Source organism: Pangasianodon hypophthalmus, chromosome 9, assembly GCF_027358585.1.
Source record: "Pangasianodon hypophthalmus isolate fPanHyp1 chromosome 9, fPanHyp1.pri, whole genome shotgun sequence".
NCBI lineage: Eukaryota > Metazoa > Chordata > Actinopteri > Siluriformes > Pangasiidae > Pangasianodon > Pangasianodon hypophthalmus.
This window is the reverse complement of record NC_069718.1, coordinates 19,998,470-20,020,259: the sequence shown is the minus strand read 5'-3', so window position 1 is coordinate 20,020,259 and position 21,790 is coordinate 19,998,470. Positions and strand designations below refer to the sequence as shown.

Below are 21,790 nucleotides of genomic sequence, written 5' to 3'. Positions count from 1 at the left end.
AAACTTATGAAGATGAATTGGTCCTGTTAGACATGTTTTCATTAAAGAACATTTACAGTCATTTTAATCGAGTTGTGATGCACTGTTGTCCCCATGGTAGAGTTCTCTGAGGCAGCTTCAACAGGAGCTGGCTGACTCTCTAAAGAAGCTGTCCATGTGTGAGGCATCTCTGGAGGTGAACACTCGGTACCGCAGCGACCTGGAGGACGAAAAAGTGCGCAATCAGAAGGACATGGACAGACTCAAGGGAAAGGTGTCCAAACAAGTCCCATTTTCTAATGACGTCATACTATACGATGATTGTAGCATAAACTGAAGTTCAATCAAATTGTAAAGATCAGTCACTTATGCAAAGTAACCAGCAATATCAGGTTGACCAAGTGTTAGGAAGTAAGTCTTCTCTCTGTTTTACCTCCAGCTTCAGGAGAGTGAGGAGCACAACATTCAGGTGGAAAGGCGCATTAACACTTTGATGGGCACTTTGGATGAGAAGGAGCGGGACCTCATCAGCACTGGGCAGAAACTCCAGGAGGTGCTCGCTGCTACGACACGTTCAGAACAAACCATTAAACAGCTAGAGGAGGCAGTACAGAGGTATAGGATTTGGAGATGCAATATCTGATGCGTTTCTTTATGTACTGTGTTGCTAGATTATGATTTTTGATTTTATTGTATTAATTGTAATAAGTAAATTGTAGAATCTGTGATTTTTTTTTTCTTTCAGATTTGATCATTAGTCTCTGCTGCTTAGAATCTAGGTTCTCTAAAGCAGTGGTTCTCAAAGTGGGGTCCAGAGACTCCCATGGGGTCCATGATTTTTTTTCATTTTTTACAACAGTGTAAATCACAACCCACCATTATCAAATATGTTATATTTATTATTGAGTTGTTTTTAATCTGACTGACTGGTTAAATTAATTGATTGTGTTTAATCCAAGCCTTAAAAACTCAAAAACAAATTGGCCTATAAATAATGTCAGCTTGGACCCAATGTACTGTATTCTGTATTCTGTCACTGGAAAGTTCAGGAATAATAAAAAAAAAAAAAAAAACTCTATCAATAAATAGCCAAAATATAATAGGACATATTTGAATATTAAGCCTACTATTTAAATAGTTCATTTAAAAAATGTCTGTGCTGAGGAGTCTGTGGATTTTTGTTAATTGGTTACAATAGTTGAAGAGAGAATGTGATTTTGACATGCCCACAGATTGGAGATTGAGAACGCCAGACTAGAGGCAACAGTAAAACAACAGAATAACCGCATTGAAATACTCCAGAAAGAAGCTCAGGAAGCTACTGCTGTAAGTACAGATTATTTTATTACAGATTTTTGTTATTATTATAGAATTAATCTACCTCACTTCCATTGTGTTATGTTAATCAGATGAAGTGAATAAATATTGAAGACTACCATATGATCAAAAAAGGGAAAAATGAACTCTTTAAGAACTAATAGACAGCTAGTGTCTTTACTTGTATCATGCATCAGCAGGGGTACTCAGTAGTGAGTCCCCAGCACTGGTACAGAGATTCTCTGCTATAGAACATTAAATCCTGAGTGTGCATTTATATCTTGTCAATCCTGTACATTGTCACCTCCATGAAGTGCTTCATTCTTGCTCTGAACTGATAGTACGAGTGTTCTTTTCACAGCTGACAGATTCATCACCAGGAGGAGGGGTTGGTATTTTACATGTAGCTGTGAAGCTAACTGCCTCTTTCACTGAGTTCTTGATCAACTAATTTACTAGGTGTCCAGATACAACCCAAGCCAAAGTACAAACCTTTAAGTTGTTGGGTTCCTGTGCTCCAGCTAATAAAATGATGTTGAGTGGAAGTGCAGAATGTCACAGAATTTTTACATTTCAGTTGGGTGAACTAGATGGTATTATATCTCTGTTGGATGACTCAAAAAGGAATTACAGGTCTTTTATCCATATACTACAAGCTTTGTAGCAAAGAAAAGGAGATATTCTGCATCATAGACATTATTGCATTTCAAATTAAGAGTGCTGAACTGCAAAAGGTGAAATAACTAAAATTTGACTGTCCAATTTTTTAGGGAGAAGCATGTTTAAGTACCCATTTTCATAAGACAGAAATATAACGTATACCTTTTTTGAGGCATATGTTGGGGTAAATTTTATCTTATTGTTATAACAAAGTGTTCTTGTGATATATATCTATAGAGTATACCATCAGTGCCACTGAGTTTCCAATGCATTACACCAAATATCAAGGCCTTCAAGACAGTGCCTGTCTTGGGCCTTATTTGAATAATTAGTTGGGTTGTTTATGGACATTTTCTGCTCTTGGTGGTGGTATTTCTATTGGGATTGCTTTTTCATTTGGTTGAGCTTGCTGCTACATGAAACTTTTGCTGTGTTTATGGTTTTTGGGTATCTGAACTGCACTTTAGTGTTGGTTTGTCATGAAAATAGTTTAAAATCTGCATGAAGTGTGTTGCTGTATGTTTAAAGATTTCAAAGAACTCTTCGTCTTGCTGTGGAAATGCCTCGCGTGCCTTTACATTACCTCTTTCACATTTTCACAGGTGCGAAATCAATTGGAGAATTTAGTCACGAATTTGCAAAGCAGCAAGATGACTCTAGAGGATCAGCTCAATCGTGAGGTGTGACTTGTGTCTGAGTTGACTTTTCAGTTGCATTGCAGAGGACTGTGTTAAACTTGTGTTTATTAAAGTACATTCAGCATGACTTCACTAGCTGCTGTAGTAGTTATACCAGTGGGTGATGTTTGGATAGCAAGTCTTCAAGACTCTTACCCTTACTGGAGGCCCAAGAATGGAATATATACCTTTTTTTCATAAGACAAGATAATAAAGCTTATGAGCGCAAGTAAAAAGTTCTGCAGATGCTACAGACTGGAGATGTTTTTGTGACATGACAACCATTTATTACAGGACTTAGTTACAAATTTGTGTGTGATTCAGATTAATTTAGGAACCTATTTGTTAGGACAATATAGAATTTTCGTAACAAATTATAACAGACTTGTTCACTAATGTCACTATTGTTAAGGGTATGCTGGTACAAGCAAGAACTTAGACTGATATTGGTTCTCCTCTCAGGTGCAGAAGCAGAGTATGCTTTCCCATAATGCCCATGACTCTCAGGCCCTGTGGGAAGAAGAGCTGAAGAATCGGTCACGGTTCGGTCTCCGACTGGCTGAACTGGAGAAAGAGAAAGGAGAGCTCACCAACCAGGTCATTGTAACAACCAGCCACACTTTTGTTCTGCAGTTATGTCATTCATAAGATGAAATTCTTTGTAAAGGAAAAAAACCATACAATGGAGTAAAGCTGTCGGAACACGATCACTGTATCAGTAAAAGCAATTTAGTGAATTCATAAGTAATTTCCAGAATCTTTGGTTTTGAAAATGGTTTTGCCATTTTCAACACACATTTCAGAGTAAAACCTTTTCAATATACAATTTTGATGAAATAGAGTTCACTTCTTAGGCCATTGCTCTCTGTGTACTCCAGATGGAGCTAGAAAAGAAGAAAGCCAAAAAGATAGCAGAGCAGAAGAAGGCTGTGGATGCCCGACTGGACCAAGAGATGAACAGAAATACTGAACTTCAGAAAGAAATGTACAGGTGATACTTTAAGCCCGTCTGCCTTTCCCTACAGGTTATTTTTATTAGATGCCATGCCATGGTGAGTGATGTACATGACACCAAGGCCTGGTTTGGTCAAATGCTTAGAACCTATTTATAGCAGGGCATATTGGCACTTGTTTGTCTATATCGGTCCTACAAAGGCAAAATGGTAGTAGGACTGACGATAAGAAAATGGCTTCAGAGTTTGCAGTGCATATTAGAAGTGGTTAATATTAATTAGCTAACATGAATTAACTTCTGATTTCTAAAGGTTTTGAGGCATTATGTGTGCATAATTGCAATAATTTCAAACCTGCTACCGGGTGGGAGGAACTTGGGGAACCCGGAGGAAACCCAAGTAGACAGGGGAGAACATGTGAAACTCTGTACAGACAATAACCCAAGAACAGGATTGAACTGGGGACCCTGGAGCTGTTTTATATGTACAGAAACATTTGTTTACTCTACTTCTATATGTTGAATAAATGAAACTGTGTGTGTGTGTAGATTGCGGACTCTGGTGAAAACTGCTAAAAAGAAGCTACGGGAGCAGGATGGAGGAGAGCTGGGTTCTCCTCTGGGCAGTTTGAGAGGAGAGCTGTCCTACAGACAGAATGAGACGGAGGGAGCCGTCAGCAGGATGAAGATAAAAGTATGTCTCCACGTACAAAACTTTCTGTGCTCAAAGATAGCAAAATTGTTGGCTCCTATGTGCATTTTACATTTTAAAGATATTGTATGGGGCTATTTCTGCCATGTAGGTGACCAACAACTCACAAAGTTTCAGCTTTTATTATTTTGAGCTATTATTTTTCTCTTTTTTCCTGTTTATTTATTAGTCTTCCTCCTTCCCCACTCATACTAGTTATCTTAATCCCTGCATCTCCCCCTCCCTGTATATCTACAGGTGGATGAGCTACAGATGCAGTTGGAGCGGGAGGCGTCACGCTGCTCCAAGCTGGAAGACATGAACCGGGAGCTGAAGGAGCAGCTCAGCTCTCTGAAGAGCCTGGGTCGCAGTCACGAGCGTCTGGAGCGCAGTAAGCAACAGCTGGAGGAGGAGTTGACAGGCCTGCGCAGGAGGGTGGAGGCAGGAGTCATGGACCAGAGCCAGGCCGAGCAATTCCGTCGGGAGACGGAGGAGAGAGCCAGACAGGAGATCCGGCATAAACTAGATGAGATTAACCTTTTCCTGCAGGTACAGGCAAAGCTTATAACGAGCAAGGTTTTTAGAAAGGTTTTCATTGAGATGTGTTTGTCAATCCATAACATTTCTTGCATGATGATATTAATTGTTGCAGGCGCCACACTTTTTTCATTTTCCGGCGTAAGAGCCCAACTGCGGGCTGCAAAAATGACAGAAACATGGACCTAGTGTAATCCCAAACCCTTGATGTTGTATTTAGACACCCTTAGCTCATCAATCATCATTTACACCTAAAGATGAGTCATACCTCTGCACTGCTGTTTGATTAATTTATTATACAGGCATGCCTTGTAGTGCTAGTATTAATTGTAATTTATGAATAGATTTGTTCTTTGTGTTATCAAAATATTTGACACATCTTTACAGGAACCTTTACCTGAAATTAGCCAAACAAAATATAGGCAATCTTTATATTATAATTTCATAATGCAATAATGATGCTTTAACTTGTTCGTGTCTCAGTAGATAGCAGTTGAACCTTGCAAGCTATCAAGATACATATTCTGACACTTAGGGTGTATTGCTATATGTATTAACTAACTGAATTTATTCTTGGGAATGACACCATGCAGTTCTCAATAACAAATATCAACCTCATCTATCTAAAATTCTGTTTATAAAGCACTTATGTGTGTAAATGTATCTTAGAACAACAGGTCTGACCAAAATAAAACACCTTAGACAAACATTTGTCCTTCCAGTCCCTTTGTTATGGGACAGCCTATTTCTTACAGTGTGTAAGACATTATGTGTTATGTCTAGAAGTGTTGCTTCCAGAATGAAATGCTGGTGGCAGTATTTTATTTTAAAATGTCTTTACAACAGGTTGTATAACTGATTATCAGGTCATGCCTGATATAGTAACAGTGATGTGTTATTTGTTTGCAGACACAGGCAGCATCTCAGGAAGTTCTGGAGCAGATGAAGGCTGCTAATGAGGCGAGTCAGAGAGCTGAGATGGAGCAGCGCATTAGGGAGCTGGAGGCCGAACTGAGCCGCGCACACACCACTCAGCAGGACAGTCTTCTGCAGAGAGATTCCAGCCGCACAGAGCTCGAGCGCTACAGACAACTCTACACTGACGAGCTGAGACTCCGGAAGAGCCTCACTACCAAGCTTGAGAGGTGAGACACACACACACACAGCCCAACACCTACACTGTTAGAAGGAGGTTATTTTTCCATACGGGTTGCTTTTTCTTAGAATGCTAAACTAAATACTGCATTTTGCGATGTGTTATTTTGCACAGGTATTGTTCTTGCCAGTCATACCTCTGCAATGCTGAGCAGTTTAGGTCCTTAAATGCATTGCCGCATTGCTATTATGTATTGGAATCATTGTGCATTGTGACATTTCTTCACCGATATTGTTTTCTTTTCAGGTCTAATGAGCGGCTAGCCGAGGCCAACGCAAAGCTACTAAGTGAGAGGCAGCGCAGCAAGTCTCTCCTCAGCAGCAGTATAATTAACGGAAGTCTAGGAGGACCGGCTCTGGACACACATCCCTCTCTGGGCCGCTTGGGTTTGGGAGCATCTCTGCTCAGCCCTGTGGGGGAACAACACACCAACCGTGTGGAAGCCTACCTGGCAAAGGTAAGCTGGAGCAGACTCGAGTCAGTGTTCAGTAGGTGTGGGTTTTAGCTTTTGAAACATTTTCATTTTCAGTGTCATTACAGGCATATTTGTAAGTAAGGATTTAGCAAATCCTTCCTTAGGCAGTTTTCAAATATCAGCCATCTCCACTCTTCAGCAAGTAAAGCTTTCCACTCCTTTCTACATCAGCAACTAAACACTGCTCTTCCACTTTTCCTCCCTTTTCTATTTCTGTCACTCCTTTGTTTTTTCGGGTTTCCTATAGACTGTGCACACATAACCTCTTCTGTTTCTTACTTCTTCAGCTCCTAGCTCAAAAGTCTGTCTCTCACCTCTCCTCTCTTCAGCCTGATTCATGAGCAGGTGTGTAGTTGGGTGTAACTCACTGCTGCAAAAAAGCATGGCATGGCTTTCAAATGAGTTATTCACTAATCTAAACTTTAGCTGTTAAGCTTGATAAAATTGTTGTGTGTTTTTCAGCTTTCATATTCAGCACTGATGGATCTTATCAGATGTACTGTGTTGTTTCCATTACATGCATTCATTTCATAGTAATGTGCTTAAATCCTTATTTCAGGGTTTATACTAAATCTTATTTGAAAGATTTAACTCAATGCTGAGCACAGGAAATCCTTTGACCCTTCATCCATAGATTAGAATAATATTGTAAAATGTTGTGAAAAGTTTGTTCTTACATTATCAAAGCTTATTACAGCAACCAAACTTTCAGCCTGCGCTTTTGCCTTATATTATGAGGTCTGCAAAATAAAGCAGCAGATAAATGATGAACATACAGTAATAATCTGTTTTATCCACCTGCCCTACGTAGATGCAGTCTGAACTGGAGAAAAACATATCAAAGGAGCTGGACTATGGTGAGCACTTCTGTTTATGTACAGCAAAGAACACTGTGACTGCACTATCACTTATCATAATTCAGTTATGACTGTATAGTTTGTGTGTGTGTTTTTTAAAACAAACTCAAATCAGTTTCTAAAGCCAAACTCCTCCAACTGAAACACATATGTAATCTTGGTTTCTTTCTGTCAGGCACAAGCGAGCTGGAGGGTGCCTCTACCCGGATGCCTCCAGTGGGTTCCGCTTGCGGATCCCAGAAGAATCTCAACTCAAATCTGAACGTGGAGCAGCAGGACCCACTGAGCAGAGCCACACAACAGTATCTGGAGGTTCTCAAAAAGAACTACATGATCTGAAACATTTCAAACCATGTAGAATGGGACAGCGGGACTGAGTCCTTAGCACAATAAATACAACTAAAATATCTTTACCTTATTTTTTAAGTAAAGGTGAGTAGAGTGTGGAGACAAAACCACTGTAACCACTTAATTTTTACAGTTATAATGTTATTGGTCTAGTGCTGGAAAATGCCCTTTACAGCCTTCATGTACATTTTCTCCTGGTGGTTCTGTGCTTGTTCTGTCTGTTGTGAATCTTCATTGAAGTATTGGCAACAACACTGGTACTTGTCACTCACTGCAGGTACTGCCTCTGCCTCTGTGCAAACATAATGGATAAAGGCTTGCAAATAAGCTTTGTGACAGAAAGCACTCACTTCATGCAGGTAGACATGATGTGTGAACTACAGAGACTACAGAAATGAAGATGTAGGCCAGACAGGAAAAACAGGGAGGGGATGAAAGGACAGTGTAGACTGCTGTGACTGCCACAAGCCTTCAGGAAAAATTCTACATAACACTACTACACTAGCACCAAAAAATGGCCAAAGCCTAAACACTAACCCTCCAATATTTTATTACGATTTTTATCGATGACGCATTGACAATGCACTTTGTACCTCAGATACTCAGGAGCAAGAATAAAACTTTTTAAAGACAATTAAGTGGTCGTGAAAGCTATAGCGGTTATGTAATAAATGGGTACATGTAGAGTGCTGCTACATTTTTATGCCTGTTACAGCTTAATGGTATTTTGAATGTACACTGATACGAGTTTATATTTGTACATGCTGTTTTGAAAGCATTGGATTTAGTACCATGAATACTATTGCCAATTAATCATGATGGTACCATCTGTGCTCTTGTGCAATATGTTGGAAAACCTTTGTTTTAATTTCTGAGGATAAAACATTTGATTGGTTTATTGTTAATGGTTCTTGTATTTTGAGACAAAACTAGATGACCTAGTGACTCTTCTTCACTGTAGCACTGCGTCATGCGGTACTGTACGGTACAGTGGTTCAATGTGGTTTGCTTTTTGTGTCCATTCTAAGCATTTCAGTATTGCCATGTTTTAAGAACAGAAAAATAAAATAAAACAGCCTCACTTGTGTGTTTGTTAGTGAATTCATTAATTATCTGATTGATCTTCAAATTGAGATAATACTTTGTTGCACAAAATTGCTCTTCAGGCAAAAAAAATAAAAAGGCCAAATACCTGCAAAACATTCCATTTTTTTATTAAACCATTTGACAAAATAAATAAATTAGTAAAATAGAAATCACATATTTGAAAAATCCAAAATACACAATTTTTGCCAAAGCTGGTAGAATTTGCACATAAAAAAAATACAAACTACATACAATCACAAGTCCTCTGTTCTGCATGGCTTTTGTCTACATGTCAATGTTACACAATAACGATACTGAATAATGAACCGGCCCAACATAATCAATCCATACAACTGATTCTCACCCCTAGTGGGACCTTCCTTGGTGAAATTTGATATTAGGCTGCACTGAATAGGCTCAAAAAGGGCAAGATCTTCCACATTTTAAAATTCAGCTGAATCTTAGTTCATTCTCCAGTCCGTATATCTTTGCTTTTAAGCTTTTTAATTCGTTCTGGATTTTCTTGGTGCGGGCGTTTGACTGTCGAACTTCATGCAGGATGGCCAAGTCCTGATCTGGGCCCACGTTAAGAGTCACCTGAGAAAGAAATGGATTTTGTCACTATTTACATTTGCATGAGATCATTTAGTCCATTGTGTTCTACAGCTCCAAAAAAAGCATAAAATCCCCCAAATTATGTAGAGGTTTTGTTGCGACGATAACTGATTTATGCTTATAAGCATAGCACTGGTGAGAATATCTGAGCAACAAGTAAGTAAAATATTAGTTTTCTTTTAACTCTTTCCAAAAGTACTTTCCAGATGTTATTTTAGTACACCTAACTGTTTTTCCTGTATAAGCTTTTCATGGTTTATAACAAGGTGCTGCTGAATTGTTGATTCCGATAGGCCAGAAGGTGTGGATTGATTTCCTACAATAACATGACTCTGACAATAGTGCTGACTGTAATTCAAAGGTTTATATTAATTCACTCATTATAATACGTTGTTTCTCTAATAGCAACTCATTCACAGGGACTTGTCCGGTGAACAATGTACATAATCTAAGGCTAATAATAAACAGATCTAAAAACACTTATTTAACAAAGATAAATGTATACTCATGAAGTTTTCTGTAAGATGTTTAATTAATGGAAGGAGTCTTGGGTGTCAGCACTTTGTAAGTCAGTTTCATGTAAAGATTTTTGCTTTCTAGTTTCTCAGTAACAAAGCTGTGGGTTTTTTTTCATCAAGAGCAGGAGAAAAATCAGAGAGGCTGGTGAGGGGATAACGTTTATAGCTGCTATGAGGTAAGTGATAACAGGAACTGACTTGTCTTGGGGACGTTCCACAATATTAAATGTAACTATAAAGGATTAAGAGTATGACGTGTGGTTCTTTGCATAATTAAAAAAAAATGTCATTGCTGACAAATTGCTGTTGTTTAAAAGGATTAAAACACTTCAGAACATGCTGTTGTTGGAAAATAATAAACTTTTCATCTGGCTACATTACACCTCCCAAGCACTGATTATTTTCCTACAACAGCATGGCCCCTGATGTTTTATTCCTTATGTAACTAATCACTACGCCATAAAAAAGCACTACAACAGCACTAAAATAGCAGTTGCTAAGAAATCTATTTTTTTTTTTTTAAAAGCTCACAGACACATTCATTTGACTAGTGTTGGTGTGATTGAGAGAGAGAGTATGCCATCCCTCCCACCCATCATTCAAATCATCAGGATTTGAACTTGTGATCACCTGACAAGGCAAATGTTGAAGTCTACATTTTTTAAGAATTTCCCCAACACTGATTATTTTGGCCAATCACCTTAAAGAGCTGCTTCTCCACATCTTTGAGTTTCTGTCGCAGATGTTTGATGTCAGTCTTGAAGCCTTCCACCTCCATGGATCGCCTCTTTTCCAGAGCTTCATAACGCTGAGTCATTAACTGGAGACGCTTGGCCATTTTGTCTGAGCGCTCCTGCACACCCACATATAAACAATACATCATATGTATACCACAAAGAATTCCATTTGACCACTGAGTGCCTTTATGTTTGTCTACTTGCCTTGAAGATCTCTCGGCCTACGTCTCCTTCCTCTCGGATCTGTGCCAGATCAGTCTCCAGACCTACACACTGCTCTCTGTACATGTCTGCTAGCTTATGGGCTTGCTTCAAATCCTCTTGTAGTGCCTAAGGAAGAACCAACAGAGCAACTTGTACATGAGGCCATCACTATAAATAATGATGTTTCTTTATAAGTTGTTCCTAAAGAAGATCTATTTAGAGTATTTTGTTGGATCAGTCATGGAATGGACAGACTGTTCCATGATCACATGGATGATTGAACCAGGAAAGGTCAGAAAGAAATAAGCATTTCAATACTGTTTTGATATTCCTCATGATAAATGTTACACAAGTGGCCATTTCCAGAAGAAGCTGACTTTTCCGATTTTTTTATTGTAAGAACGGCTGATTCGATCAAGTGATTTTCAGAGTATTCAGAGCAACTATTATTATTATTATTATTATTATTATTATTATTATTATTATTATTATTATTATTGTTGTTACTTAAATAGTCAGTAGTTCGTTTAAATATTCAATAGTTCACCAAGCCTATTTTTCTGGTTTGAAAATAAATTAAAAATTGCACTACACTGCAATATCTTCCAGGAAAGTTCTGCTCCTGATCTCTTCGATGCCTCATCTACCAAACTTCCTTAACATTGTAACAGGGTTTCCTCCCACGGTCAACTGCAAGTGGAAGTTAGCATGTTAAAATAGTTTTAGAATGCAGACACAGTTTCTCTGCTCTTACCCTGATCTCATCACGATGCATCTGGCTGCTCTCTGGAGTAGGTTGGGTGAGGAGCAATGGGGTTGTGAAGGCTCCTGGCTGCTCTTGGAAGCTGCGTGTCTCCCTCAGCCTCTCCTGGCACGAGTCCATCTCTCTCAGGAGCCTGTCCTTCTCCACCATCCAGCTCTTCTCATGAGATCGACTTTCAAACTTCAGCTGCAGGAAGTCTCTGGTGCTCTCATAGAGTAAGTTCTGCGTGCGCTGGAGTCTGAAGAGATGAGATGAGCAAAAGTGGACTGAGAAAAGTATGTGTATACAATATGCAGTCAGTCAATTTTCACTAAAGCTCTAGATCATTAGAAAATAAATATGAGGATTTGTCAGAAGGATGGAGCTACTTCTCAGTTAATGCAGCGAGTCTCTCCTGGTCTCTCTGCCGCTGGACCTGCCCCTCCTCCATGTGAATTCTTCTGTCCTCCAGCAGGGACTCCACCTGCTCTTTAGCCAGGCGTGTCTGCTCTTCCAGCTGTGCCTGCAGTGCCTCCACCTAGCAATACCAATCATAACACACACTTCCTGTGATTTAGAAGCCAACATTGTGTTTGAATTCACTCCCTTCCTCACTTCTTTACTATTTACTAGACTGCTCTTTATAGAGCACTAAATTAAGACAGCAGTGAGGGAGACATTGGACTGAATTCAGCCAAGTCACTTGAAGCACAAATGCATGCAAGCTACTACATTTTTTCAAGACCATTCTTAAACTAGAGTTCTGATACACACCTGTAAAGGTTCTGATACACACCTGTAGTAAAAGTGTCTGGTTATCTTTCTTGTACTGCTCAGAGTTTGTCTCACCTCCTCCACTTTTGGACAGTCTCTTACCCCCCTCTACAGGAGACAGATCCAAATGGTGGACTGAGGAACTGAGACCAAATTTCATAATCATAAGCGCAAGTGTATAATTCATAAAACAACAACAAAAAAAAACCTTTAGATGATCCAGGCCTTGGTTTTGCCACATTTCCATACTCCTGCGTTCTGGGTTGGAGTTTCTTTTGTGGAATAGTGACCTAATGAAAAGTTGCACAGGAAGCAGATATTTAGGTTTATGCATCTGCAACAAACGTTTATCAACAGAAATTCAACAGAAATGAAGCTTCTAACCTTGTGTGGAGGCTCTCTGTGAAAATAGGTGATCTCGCCTGCATCTGGGCCCACCAGTGCTAAAAGTTGCTGAATCTTCTTCCGGTCTTCAAGCTCTCTAGATAGCAATAGCAGTAGACCCGAGTATTAAATCTTTTCACTTTAGCAACCTTGCTTCATATACAGTATGGGGGAATCTGATATTTTGCGGTACAACTTAATGTCGCTTTTTACTGAACACATCATGCCAAATTAATCAGTCAGTACGACTTAGCCACATTACGTTTATTGGGTCCTGGTATGTTTATACTTACAAATATACTGTTACTGTTCTGTTATTAATTTTAACTTTATCAACCATCAAAATGGAGAAACAATGTGATCTCAGTGATTTTGACTGTGGCATGATTGTTGGTGCCAGATGGGCTGGTTTGAGTATTTCTGTAACTGCTGATCTCTGTCGATTTTCACACAAACAGTCTCTAGAGTTTACTCAGAATGGTACAATAAAGAAAAAACATCCAGTGAGCGGCAGTTCTGGAAGGAAACAACTTGTTGATGAGAAACATCAACGGAGAATAGCCAGACTGGTTTGAACTGACAGAAAGGTTGCAGTAACTCAGATAACCACTTTGTACAACTGTGGTGAGCAGTAAAGCATATCAGAATGCACAATACGTAGAACCTTGAGGCGGATGGGCTCCAACAGCAGAAGACCACATTGAGTTCTGTGGGCTAAGAACAGAAAGCTCAGGCTGCTGTGGGCACAGACTCACCAAATCTGGACAGCTGAAGACTGGAAAAGCGTAGCCTGATCTGATGAATCTCGATTTCTGCTGAAGCACACAGATGGTAGGGTCAGAATTTGGACCCAACCTTACTTGTGTCAACAGTCCAGGCTGGTGGAGGTGGTGTAATAATGTGGGGAATATTTTCTTGGCACACTTTGGGCCCGTTAATACCAATCAATCATCGCTTGAATGCCACAGTCTGTTTGAATATTGTTGCTGACCATGTGCATCCCTTCATGGCTACAATTTACCCATCTTCTAATGGCTACTTCCAGCATGATAATGCACCATGTCACAAAGCAAAAGTCGTCTCAAACTGGTTTCATGAACATGACAATGAGTTCAGTGTTCTTCAGTGGCCTTCCCAGTCATTGGATCTGAATCCAATAGAACACCTTTGGGATTTGGTAGAACGGGAGATTCACAGCGTGAAAGTGCACCTTAAAAATCTGCAGGAATTGCATGACGCAATCATATCGACATGGACCAGAATCTCAAAGGAATGTTTCCAACATCTTGTGGAATCCATGCCACAAATAATTGAGGCTGTTGTGAGAGCAAAGGGAGGCCCTACTCAGTATTAGTACAGTGTTCCTAATAAAGTGCTATGTGAAGGTAATTAAGTTCATTATAATAATAAACTCAGTTGCCCCACACATTTTACTCAAAATATTCCATGATTTTTCTATGACATTTGTATAACTACAAATAAAATTTCCATATACATTCCATTTATCACAATACTGCAAATATAAACACTTGCACAATTTAGCGCAAAAGTATTCTCTGGACCCTTTTCCTGCACATTATCAGTTTCTATTTTAAAAAAGTAACCACGATAAAGTATGATTATATTGCGGCTAATGAAAAATCCCAAGACTATTCCAAAGCCTAACAGATATTTTGTCATCTGCCAAAACATTTTTCAAAATTTTTTTTCAGAAAATTTTATTTTCTATGACTTTCCAGCATTTCCAGAACCACAGAAATCCTGTAAACTGTAAAAATAAAATTCTCACTTGATCTTAAGGCGGTCGTTCTCAGCATATAGCCGAAGAGCCTGTTCTCGCTCCTGGAAGAGGTAAACCTGCATGTCACTCAGAGCCTTCTGCAGTTCTGCTATCTCCTCTTCCCGCTGACGCACTTCCCACTGCAGCTTGTGCTACGGGAACACACAGAGGTTTAAACACACAAGTGCACAACCACAGAATGAAATTTTGTGGTTCATGTTGTGAGCACTCCATATTCATACATGAATACAACAACACACAGGAGACACACATGTAGTCACTGTTCTCACTGTAAAGGCCTACCTGGTCCTCTGTAGTGCTCTTATACTTCTCAAGCAGCTGCAGCAGGTCATCATGTTCTGCATCAAACTGAGCTACTTTCTGTCTGTAAAACTCCAGCAACTCACGAGATGGTCTGAGATAAGCCAAGCGCTCAGAGATGGGAGGCAGTGGGGAGTCGGTCTCCTGCTTAGTCTCACAGCTAATCCACACAGAAGATTAAAGAAAGAAAAGTGAGATGTTAACAGCCAGGTCTGGATATTCCAGATTTTTTTATGCAGACAAAAAAACAAAAACAAAAAAAAACCTCAAGACAATCAAATTAGGTTTGAGGCTATGTTGTGAGATGAGGGAGAAGTAAAACCTTACATAAATCATTAAAATAAGGTCTAAAATGAATTAGATTACATAACAGTGACTGTCTTCAAAAGTCATCAACAACTGCAGAAAACTCACTTTATGATTAATAATCAACAACTGCCAATTTTAATGATAATTCTACTTTAAAAAAAAAAAGTTTTAGTCTTGGACCATTTTAGTTAAGTCCAAAACCCCTAACTGGATAAATGGGATATTTTGCGGTGCATTCCATCTAATTATACCTTAATAACTTACACTCTTTTTCCATATACCACCACCTGACTGGTTATAGTTTCAGTCTCTGATCTCAGAGAGAAAAGTGAGTAGACGTTCTACTCAAGAGACACTATATGACCAAAAGTATGTGGACACCTGACCATCACACCGTATGTGGTTCTTCCCCAAACTCCTGCCACAATGTTCAAAGCACACAATTGTACAGGATGTCTTTATATGCTGTAACATTACAATTTCCCTTCACTGGAACTAAGAGGCCCAAACCTGTTCCAGCATGACAATGCCCCTGTGCACAAAGCGAGCTCCATGAAGACATGGTTTAGCCAAGGGTTGGAGTGGAAGAAGTCGAGTGTCCTGCACAGAGCCCTGACCTCAACCCCACTGAACACCTTTAGGATGAACTGGAACACCGTCTCTACACCAGGCCTCCTCGCCTGACATCAGTGCCTGACCTCACTAATGCTCTTGTGGCTGAATGGGAACAAATCCCCACAGCCAGAATCTAGTGGAAAGCCTTCCCAGAAGAGTGGATGGTATTATAACAGGAAAGGGGGAGTAAATCTGGAATGGGATGTTGAACAGGCACATATGAGAGTGATGGTCAGGTGTTCACATACTTTTGGCCCTATAGTGTACGTGGCATTATGTGGACTACTGAACACCTACCCTTCTCTGACACGCTGCCGTGTTGGTGAAGAATCCATCATGCTTCTTACTGCCTGGAAAACAGGAAATAGCACAATCAGCTAAAACAGCTAAAGCAGTCCAGTGTGTATCAACATAATGTACTTTATACAGCAATATCAGGATGTCAGATACCGGTTCATAACTAAACTTTTCCAGTACAATGAACGCGCAAGTGCTTGCTATTAATCAGGAAATTACACCAAACTACCAGAAATAGAGTGCAGATATGAATAATAGTTTAAAAGCTGCATTAAATGAAGCTCTGGAGTAGAAACAGGCAGTGTATCTGTGAGCGCTTGTTAAATAGCGCGCGGTTGCCAGGCGGCAATGACGCAGCGCAGAGACGGGAAATTTAAACAGACAAAACCGTCTGCGCAACACAGGCCAGCCAACTAGCTCACTTATATGTATTTATTATATTTACAGCATAGCTGCGTGGCTATAAGTTGGCTACTAAAATAATTCTATTTAAGCAGCAGTAGCTAAACTGGTCTGACCAAACAATTAACGCTGAAAAAATAATTAGCTAACTTTAAAGTTACTGAGCTAGCATAAAGATTAGCGACGGTCATTAGCATTGCAAACCAACTTGCTGGAATATAATTTAGATTATTGCATGTTATTAAAAATGCGTTTTATATCATTATTATTTTACAAACTGCTGTCATAGAATTAATTGTTACCTTGTACAGGACACAAATTCGGCTTTTGTTTGTTTGCCCGTTGAACCGGTAGTTGATCAGGGTAACTCAGTGGGCATCAATGCTGCGCCTCTTATGCGCAAACACGCAGCACGAGTTTTTAGGTAGTTGTGTTAGCTGATGTTAGTCGACGGAATCCTCGCCATTCATTTATCTTATTTTTAAATAATCTGTGCTTGGAATATTGTTTGAGGACTAGGACCGTCGCCTGTTTTCTGCAAATAAATAGTTAATGATTTTAGGTAGCACATTATTTCGGAAACGTTGGTCAGCCTAGGTAACTAGCCCGGCACAAGTTAAACTAGTTTAAGCAGCTGGTTAGCAGCTGAAACTAAAACCTATAAAGTGTCATGTACTGAACAAGGTAGTTGTGTAGTTACTGCATTGTGTCACGGTAAAGAAATGGCAGAGTTCATTTCGCGATTGAGCATGTTTAGATTCGGGTGGCAGGCTCTGAAACTGAGCAGGGCAGCGCAAATGCGGCGCTACAGCAGTGTAAGTTGACCCATTCATCCACTTTTCTATAAATGTCTTGGTGTTAAAGATAAATGTTTCTTTCCTAGTGGTGTGATATTTAGTCTAAAAACAATAGTGTTGTATGTGAGAGGACCAATAATGAATTATAATGTCGATCTATTAAAGGGTTGACGGTAGTCAGGGAAGCTGTATTGTTTCGGTTTGTTTATCTGACTGCTTGTTTGCACGCATGCGCATTTGAACACCATTAATATACCGGCAGTCAGAACTAGAAAGAGCCGGCTGAGGGTCAGGACGCGCCCATGAGTGTCCTGAAACATGATCGTTGACATGATTTGCATGTGATGTACCTGTCTCTCCTAAGTACACAAATAGTTTAACATGAAAATAAAACGACTTCCCTTGTACTGAGGGATGTTTTAGTCCATCAAACCAAATGAACTCCATTCAATTATTAAGAATTTTGAATATTTTCCAGCAGCATCATTTCTTGAAAGTGACTGATCTGTTTTTTTGAATACTGTTTTTAAGCCTTCCCAGTCCAGTCACAACTCTTTTGGTCTGCTTTTTGACATTGATGGGGTCCTGGTCCGTGGAAAAACCCCCATTCCAGCAGCCAAGCAGTGCTTTAGGAATCTGGTGGATGGAAATGGAAAATATAAAGTCCCGGTGGTCTTTGTGACCAATGCCGGGAACTCTGTCCGGCAGACCAAAGCAGAGCAGCTCTCTCATCTTCTAGAAGTAGAGGTCGGTCTTGCAGTTCAGCAAAGTGTACCCTGTCCAAGAAGTCAACATTCATCTGTTAATGTTTTTATTTGTGTGTGTGTGTGTTGGGTTTTTTTAGGTGTCACCAGATCAGGTCATGTTGTCCCACAGTCCTTTACGGGTCTTCAGTCAGTTCCATAAGACGTGTGTGTTAGTGTCTGGACAGGGGCCGGTTGTGGAAGTTGCACACAAGTATCCTTAAATAAACAACTTATGTTGCTGTTCATATTTACAGAATGTCACCTCAGTCAAACTATACTGATATTGGTTTGTGCAGCAGCAATTTGAAATAAAACCTTGACCTTTACCATAGTGAGTATAGTTTCTTTGCATTTGTATTCTGTACCTACAAGTACTGTACATTTATTTATTTGTTACTCAAAGCACAACTTTTTAGTCACCAGCAGACAATCTTTATGTTGCGCTGCCACTACTCTATTATAATAATTACTATTGATGTTTAAAATAATCCGGGCATTTCTTTTAAAAGTTTGACTTTAACAAAAACCAACTCCAGTTTGGGCTTTCAGAATGTTGTCACCATTGATATGCTCCGAGAGGCGTACCCTCTGCTGGACGTGGTGGATCACAATCGCAGACCCAAGGACATGGTGAGGAACAACATTTTCAGTAATTCAACAGTTTTCACATGACGGATAGGGATTAAAACAAAATTAGGTGTTAAAAATTTGTTTGAAGACTATTCTTTCATTCTTTATTTGCAAACTGAACAGAATGTTTATGGATTTGCAATATATTTTGCAATATATTGAATGGCTCCTTTACATTTTACCTGACACTTTTTCCCATTTCTTACACACTATGAATTTATTTATGCATGCAAACATTGAGAAACATGAGCAATTTCTTAGGAACATTTGAATAGGAAAATGGTTAAACATCTTGCTGAAAATTGCTCACAAAATCTATTTTTTAGGTTCCTCCATCCAAGGATCTCCAACCAATTGAAGGCAAGTGTTATTACTCAAGGTTAATTTTCTATTTTATCTTAATTTATTGCCTTCACTTTGAGTTCCACTTAGAGTTCACTAAACGCTTTCATTTTCAGCTGTCATTCTCTTTGGTGAGCCAATCAGATGGGAGACTAACCTTCAGCTGATTGTGGATGTTCTCCTGACCAATGGGAAGCCAGGAAATCCTGTGACATCACCGCATTACCCACATATCCCTGTGCTGGCCTGCAACATGGACCTGTTATGGATGGCAGAGGCAAAGAGTCCTCGGTCAGTTTTGTTCCCCTTTTAGTAATGAAGACTTTCATTTAAATTTAAATTAAAGGGGGGCTCCAGAGTGGCGCAACAGAAGAGCGATTGTGATCTGACAATGCCACAGCCATTTGTGGTCGGGAGCCAAGGGAGCAAAATTGGCCGTACTCTCTCAGTGGGAGGGATGACATACTCTCTCCCATGTCATGGTGTCTGTGAGCTCATGTATGTGTGAGAGGGCAGATAGCGCTTTCCTCTGAGTGTGGTGTGCTGCCCAGTGATGCAGCATGAGCAGCAGTTTGAAAAGAGGTGGTCGGCTGGATTCACATGGCTCAGAGAAAGCACATGTTAGTCTTCACCCTCCTCAGGGGGAAGAACTGAAATGCATATTTTTTGTAAACATGGGTACAATTCTGTGGTTATACTTATTACTTCTATATTAATATCACATTGTGGTTAACACTCTTATTTAAAAACATCCAATAATCCAAAACTCGGTATCAATGACTACTTTATTTGGTTTGTTATTGCTGTTTAGATTCGGTCATGGAATGTTCCTGTTGTGCTTGGAGAGCATCTATAAGAAGATCACAGGTTATGACCTGCAGTATGAGGCTCTGATTGGGAAGCCCAGTGTGGTGACCTATAACTACGCAGAGCTGCTGATCAGACAGCAAGCAGAGAAGCTGGGCTGGACAAAACCTGTCCAAAGACTGTATGCCATTGGGTGAGTTAAGGCCTTGGTGTACTTCTCACAGAGACAATGTTCATGTGATATAATTGCGTCAAAAAAAAAACACACATCATGAGGAGACTTGTGCTTGCTTGTTGTGTCGTGCTGATGTCAGCTGTGTGGACAAATACACTACATGATAAATTGTGTGATTGGATCATTAATACCAATAGCCAAAATAAAACCTGAGAGAGTATGTGAGCTTTCATTTCTCCTAATTTCTCTCAAAAGTCTTAGGCACCCTTTTTTTTTAAATATAACTTTGTTATAGATTCTTATTTTATGACTTCTGCTTTATCGAGTCAGTACAAAAACATTTTAGATTTCCAAACATTAGTCTTACACAAAAGTAAATGTTACAGTAAAATGTTTGTCTGTCAGTAAAGAAAGCAGCGTATTACGTAAAAGACCACTTTCAATCAAGGAACATAATGAAGGCTGCTGGGTTTTGCTGCAGAAATAAGAAGCGAGTCGACAGTCAAAGTCTCCAGAAGAACTGTGGCTGCTTCTGCAAGATGCTCAGTAACACTTACAGCTCATTTCCTTATAAAACTCCACAAATTGTACCTGAGACTGCAATTTTTTTTAAAGCAAAGGGTTGTCACACCAAATATTGACTTTGTTTCATTTAGTACTGTTTTACTGCTCTTTATAGAATTTTTTAAAAAAATATTTATTATTTTTTAATTTCATTACTTTTGAAGGCATCTTTGATCTACAGGATTTCTTTGCATGTGCCTAAGACTTTTGCACAGTACTGTATATGAAGGCTTTTAGGATTAATTTTGCTATTGATATAAGACATTTGGTTGTATGATTTGCTTATTATTTATTTATTTTATTGATGCTGTGTTCATTTGGATGATGAAATGGATGATCATAAAAATGCACAGTCCATGTTTGCCTCTTTTTGATTCCTATCATTACAAAGCTTGTTTTGTAGTATTCTGGACCTTTAATGATGATTTCCTCTGATAAAATCCATGTCTCCAACAGGGACAACCCCATGGCTGACATCTATGGTGCAAACCTGTATAACCGCTACTTGCAGTCAATGCACCATGGCAGGGCTCAGGTACATGCACAAGGTGGCTCAGCCAGTCAAGTAGCGCATGATTTCCACTATGAAACAGTTGATGATGCAAAAAATTCAGGCAAGGTGTTGGTCGGGGGCTCATATGAGCACCGTCTACCTGAGAGCTGCAGCTCCATCCTGGTGTGCACTGGCGTCTACAACAGGGAGCAGCAGGAACTCTCCCCTGAGCAAACAGTCACAGAGCAGCGCATCTTCCATGGGCATCGGGATTTCCGCTTCGATCCAACCCTGACCCAGCCTTCATTTGTAGTTCAGGATGTATTCGAGGCTGTGGAGCTTGTCTTCCAGCAAGAAGGCTCTAGTCTGCAATAAACCAGAGGCTTCTAGACCTACCACAAGTACCTGTATCTAATTGTAATACAGACAATTAGAGAACAAATCTGAACACCTCACACACTGCAGTGCACCTCCAGGTCAGAAATGTATACTGTAACGCAAAACAGTGGATAATGTGCTCATTTTTTTAGGATTTGTAGTGATTACAAATAGAAAGTGAACTGTTTTTATTGATAATGTATTAATAAAACCATATTGTAGTTGGAGCAGTTCTACTTATAATGTATTTTAAATTAGATGTCATGTTTACCGTACTATTTATGTAATGATGGTTGCCTTTTTTTTTTTTTTTTTTTAGCATTTAAGCATCATAATAATTCCCTATAATACATCATTTTATTATTGGATACAAAATGTTTTGTTACTATGCTGGCATGCAATTTTCCATATTATATTATGATTTT

The 21,790-nt window shown here is 39.4% G+C and overlaps 3 protein-coding genes across 16 annotated transcripts in view; 2 read left to right on the top strand and 1 right to left on the bottom strand.

Annotated features, from left to right (window-relative positions):
- si:ch211-272n13.3 (ankyrin repeat domain-containing protein 26) overlaps positions 1-8,730 on the top strand; it is a 28,945-nt gene extending 20,215 nt beyond the window's left edge. For 11 of the 13 annotated variants that reach the window (XM_034307364.2, XM_053237177.1, XM_053237182.1 and 8 more), the window contains 13 exons: positions 101-253; positions 419-594; positions 1,212-1,305; positions 1,658-1,684; positions 2,559-2,636; positions 3,096-3,230; positions 3,512-3,624; positions 4,135-4,279; positions 4,535-4,825; positions 5,723-5,958; positions 6,216-6,426; positions 7,256-7,301; positions 7,477-8,730. In XM_034307364.2, the coding sequence (XP_034163255.2) occupies positions 101-253; positions 419-594; positions 1,212-1,305; positions 1,658-1,684; positions 2,559-2,636; positions 3,096-3,230; positions 3,512-3,624; positions 4,135-4,279; positions 4,535-4,825; positions 5,723-5,958; positions 6,216-6,426; positions 7,256-7,301; positions 7,477-7,640 (1,869 nt within the window). In that variant the 3' untranslated portion in view covers positions 7,641-8,730. Of the gene's footprint in view, positions 1-100; positions 254-418; positions 595-1,211; positions 1,306-1,657; positions 1,685-2,558; positions 2,637-3,095; positions 3,231-3,511; positions 3,625-4,134; positions 4,280-4,534; positions 4,826-5,722; positions 5,959-6,215; positions 6,427-6,731; positions 6,790-7,255; positions 7,302-7,476 lie in introns of all 13 variants that reach the window. The other 2 variants (XR_008302369.1, XM_053237181.1) reach the window with 2 other exon arrangements.
- Positions 8,731-8,975: 245 nt separating this feature from the next.
- Positions 8,976-16,823, bottom strand: ccdc77 (coiled-coil domain containing 77). Of its 2 annotated transcripts, none has more exons than XM_026919358.3 (12): positions 16,736-16,823; positions 16,032-16,084; positions 14,793-14,970; positions 14,499-14,641; positions 12,710-12,806; positions 12,534-12,615; positions 12,348-12,433; positions 11,941-12,089; positions 11,564-11,810; positions 10,810-10,935; positions 10,569-10,721; positions 8,976-9,332 (listed from the first exon to the last, which is right to left on the bottom strand). In XM_026919358.3, exons 2-12 carry the CDS (start codon positions 16,070-16,072, stop codon positions 9,186-9,188), a joined length of 1,449 nt encoding a protein of 482 aa, XP_026775159.1. In that variant the 5' UTR covers positions 16,073-16,084; positions 16,736-16,823; the 3' UTR covers positions 8,976-9,185. The 2 variants fall into 2 exon arrangements, with proteins under 2 accessions (XP_026775159.1, XP_026775160.1); XM_026919359.3 differs by lacking the exon at positions 16,736-16,823 and adding an exon at positions 16,185-16,338.
- hdhd5 (haloacid dehalogenase like hydrolase domain containing 5) lies at positions 16,750-21,666 on the top strand. Its single transcript, XM_026919361.3, has 8 exons — positions 16,750-17,248; positions 17,762-17,977; positions 18,075-18,187; positions 18,513-18,606; positions 18,933-18,966; positions 19,065-19,239; positions 19,760-19,948; positions 20,951-21,666. The coding sequence occupies exons 1-8, from the start codon at positions 17,156-17,158 to the stop codon at positions 21,360-21,362; spliced, it is 1,326 nt and encodes a 441-aa protein (XP_026775162.2). The 5' UTR covers positions 16,750-17,155; the 3' UTR covers positions 21,363-21,666.
- The last annotated feature ends 124 nt before the right edge of the window (positions 21,667-21,790 follow it).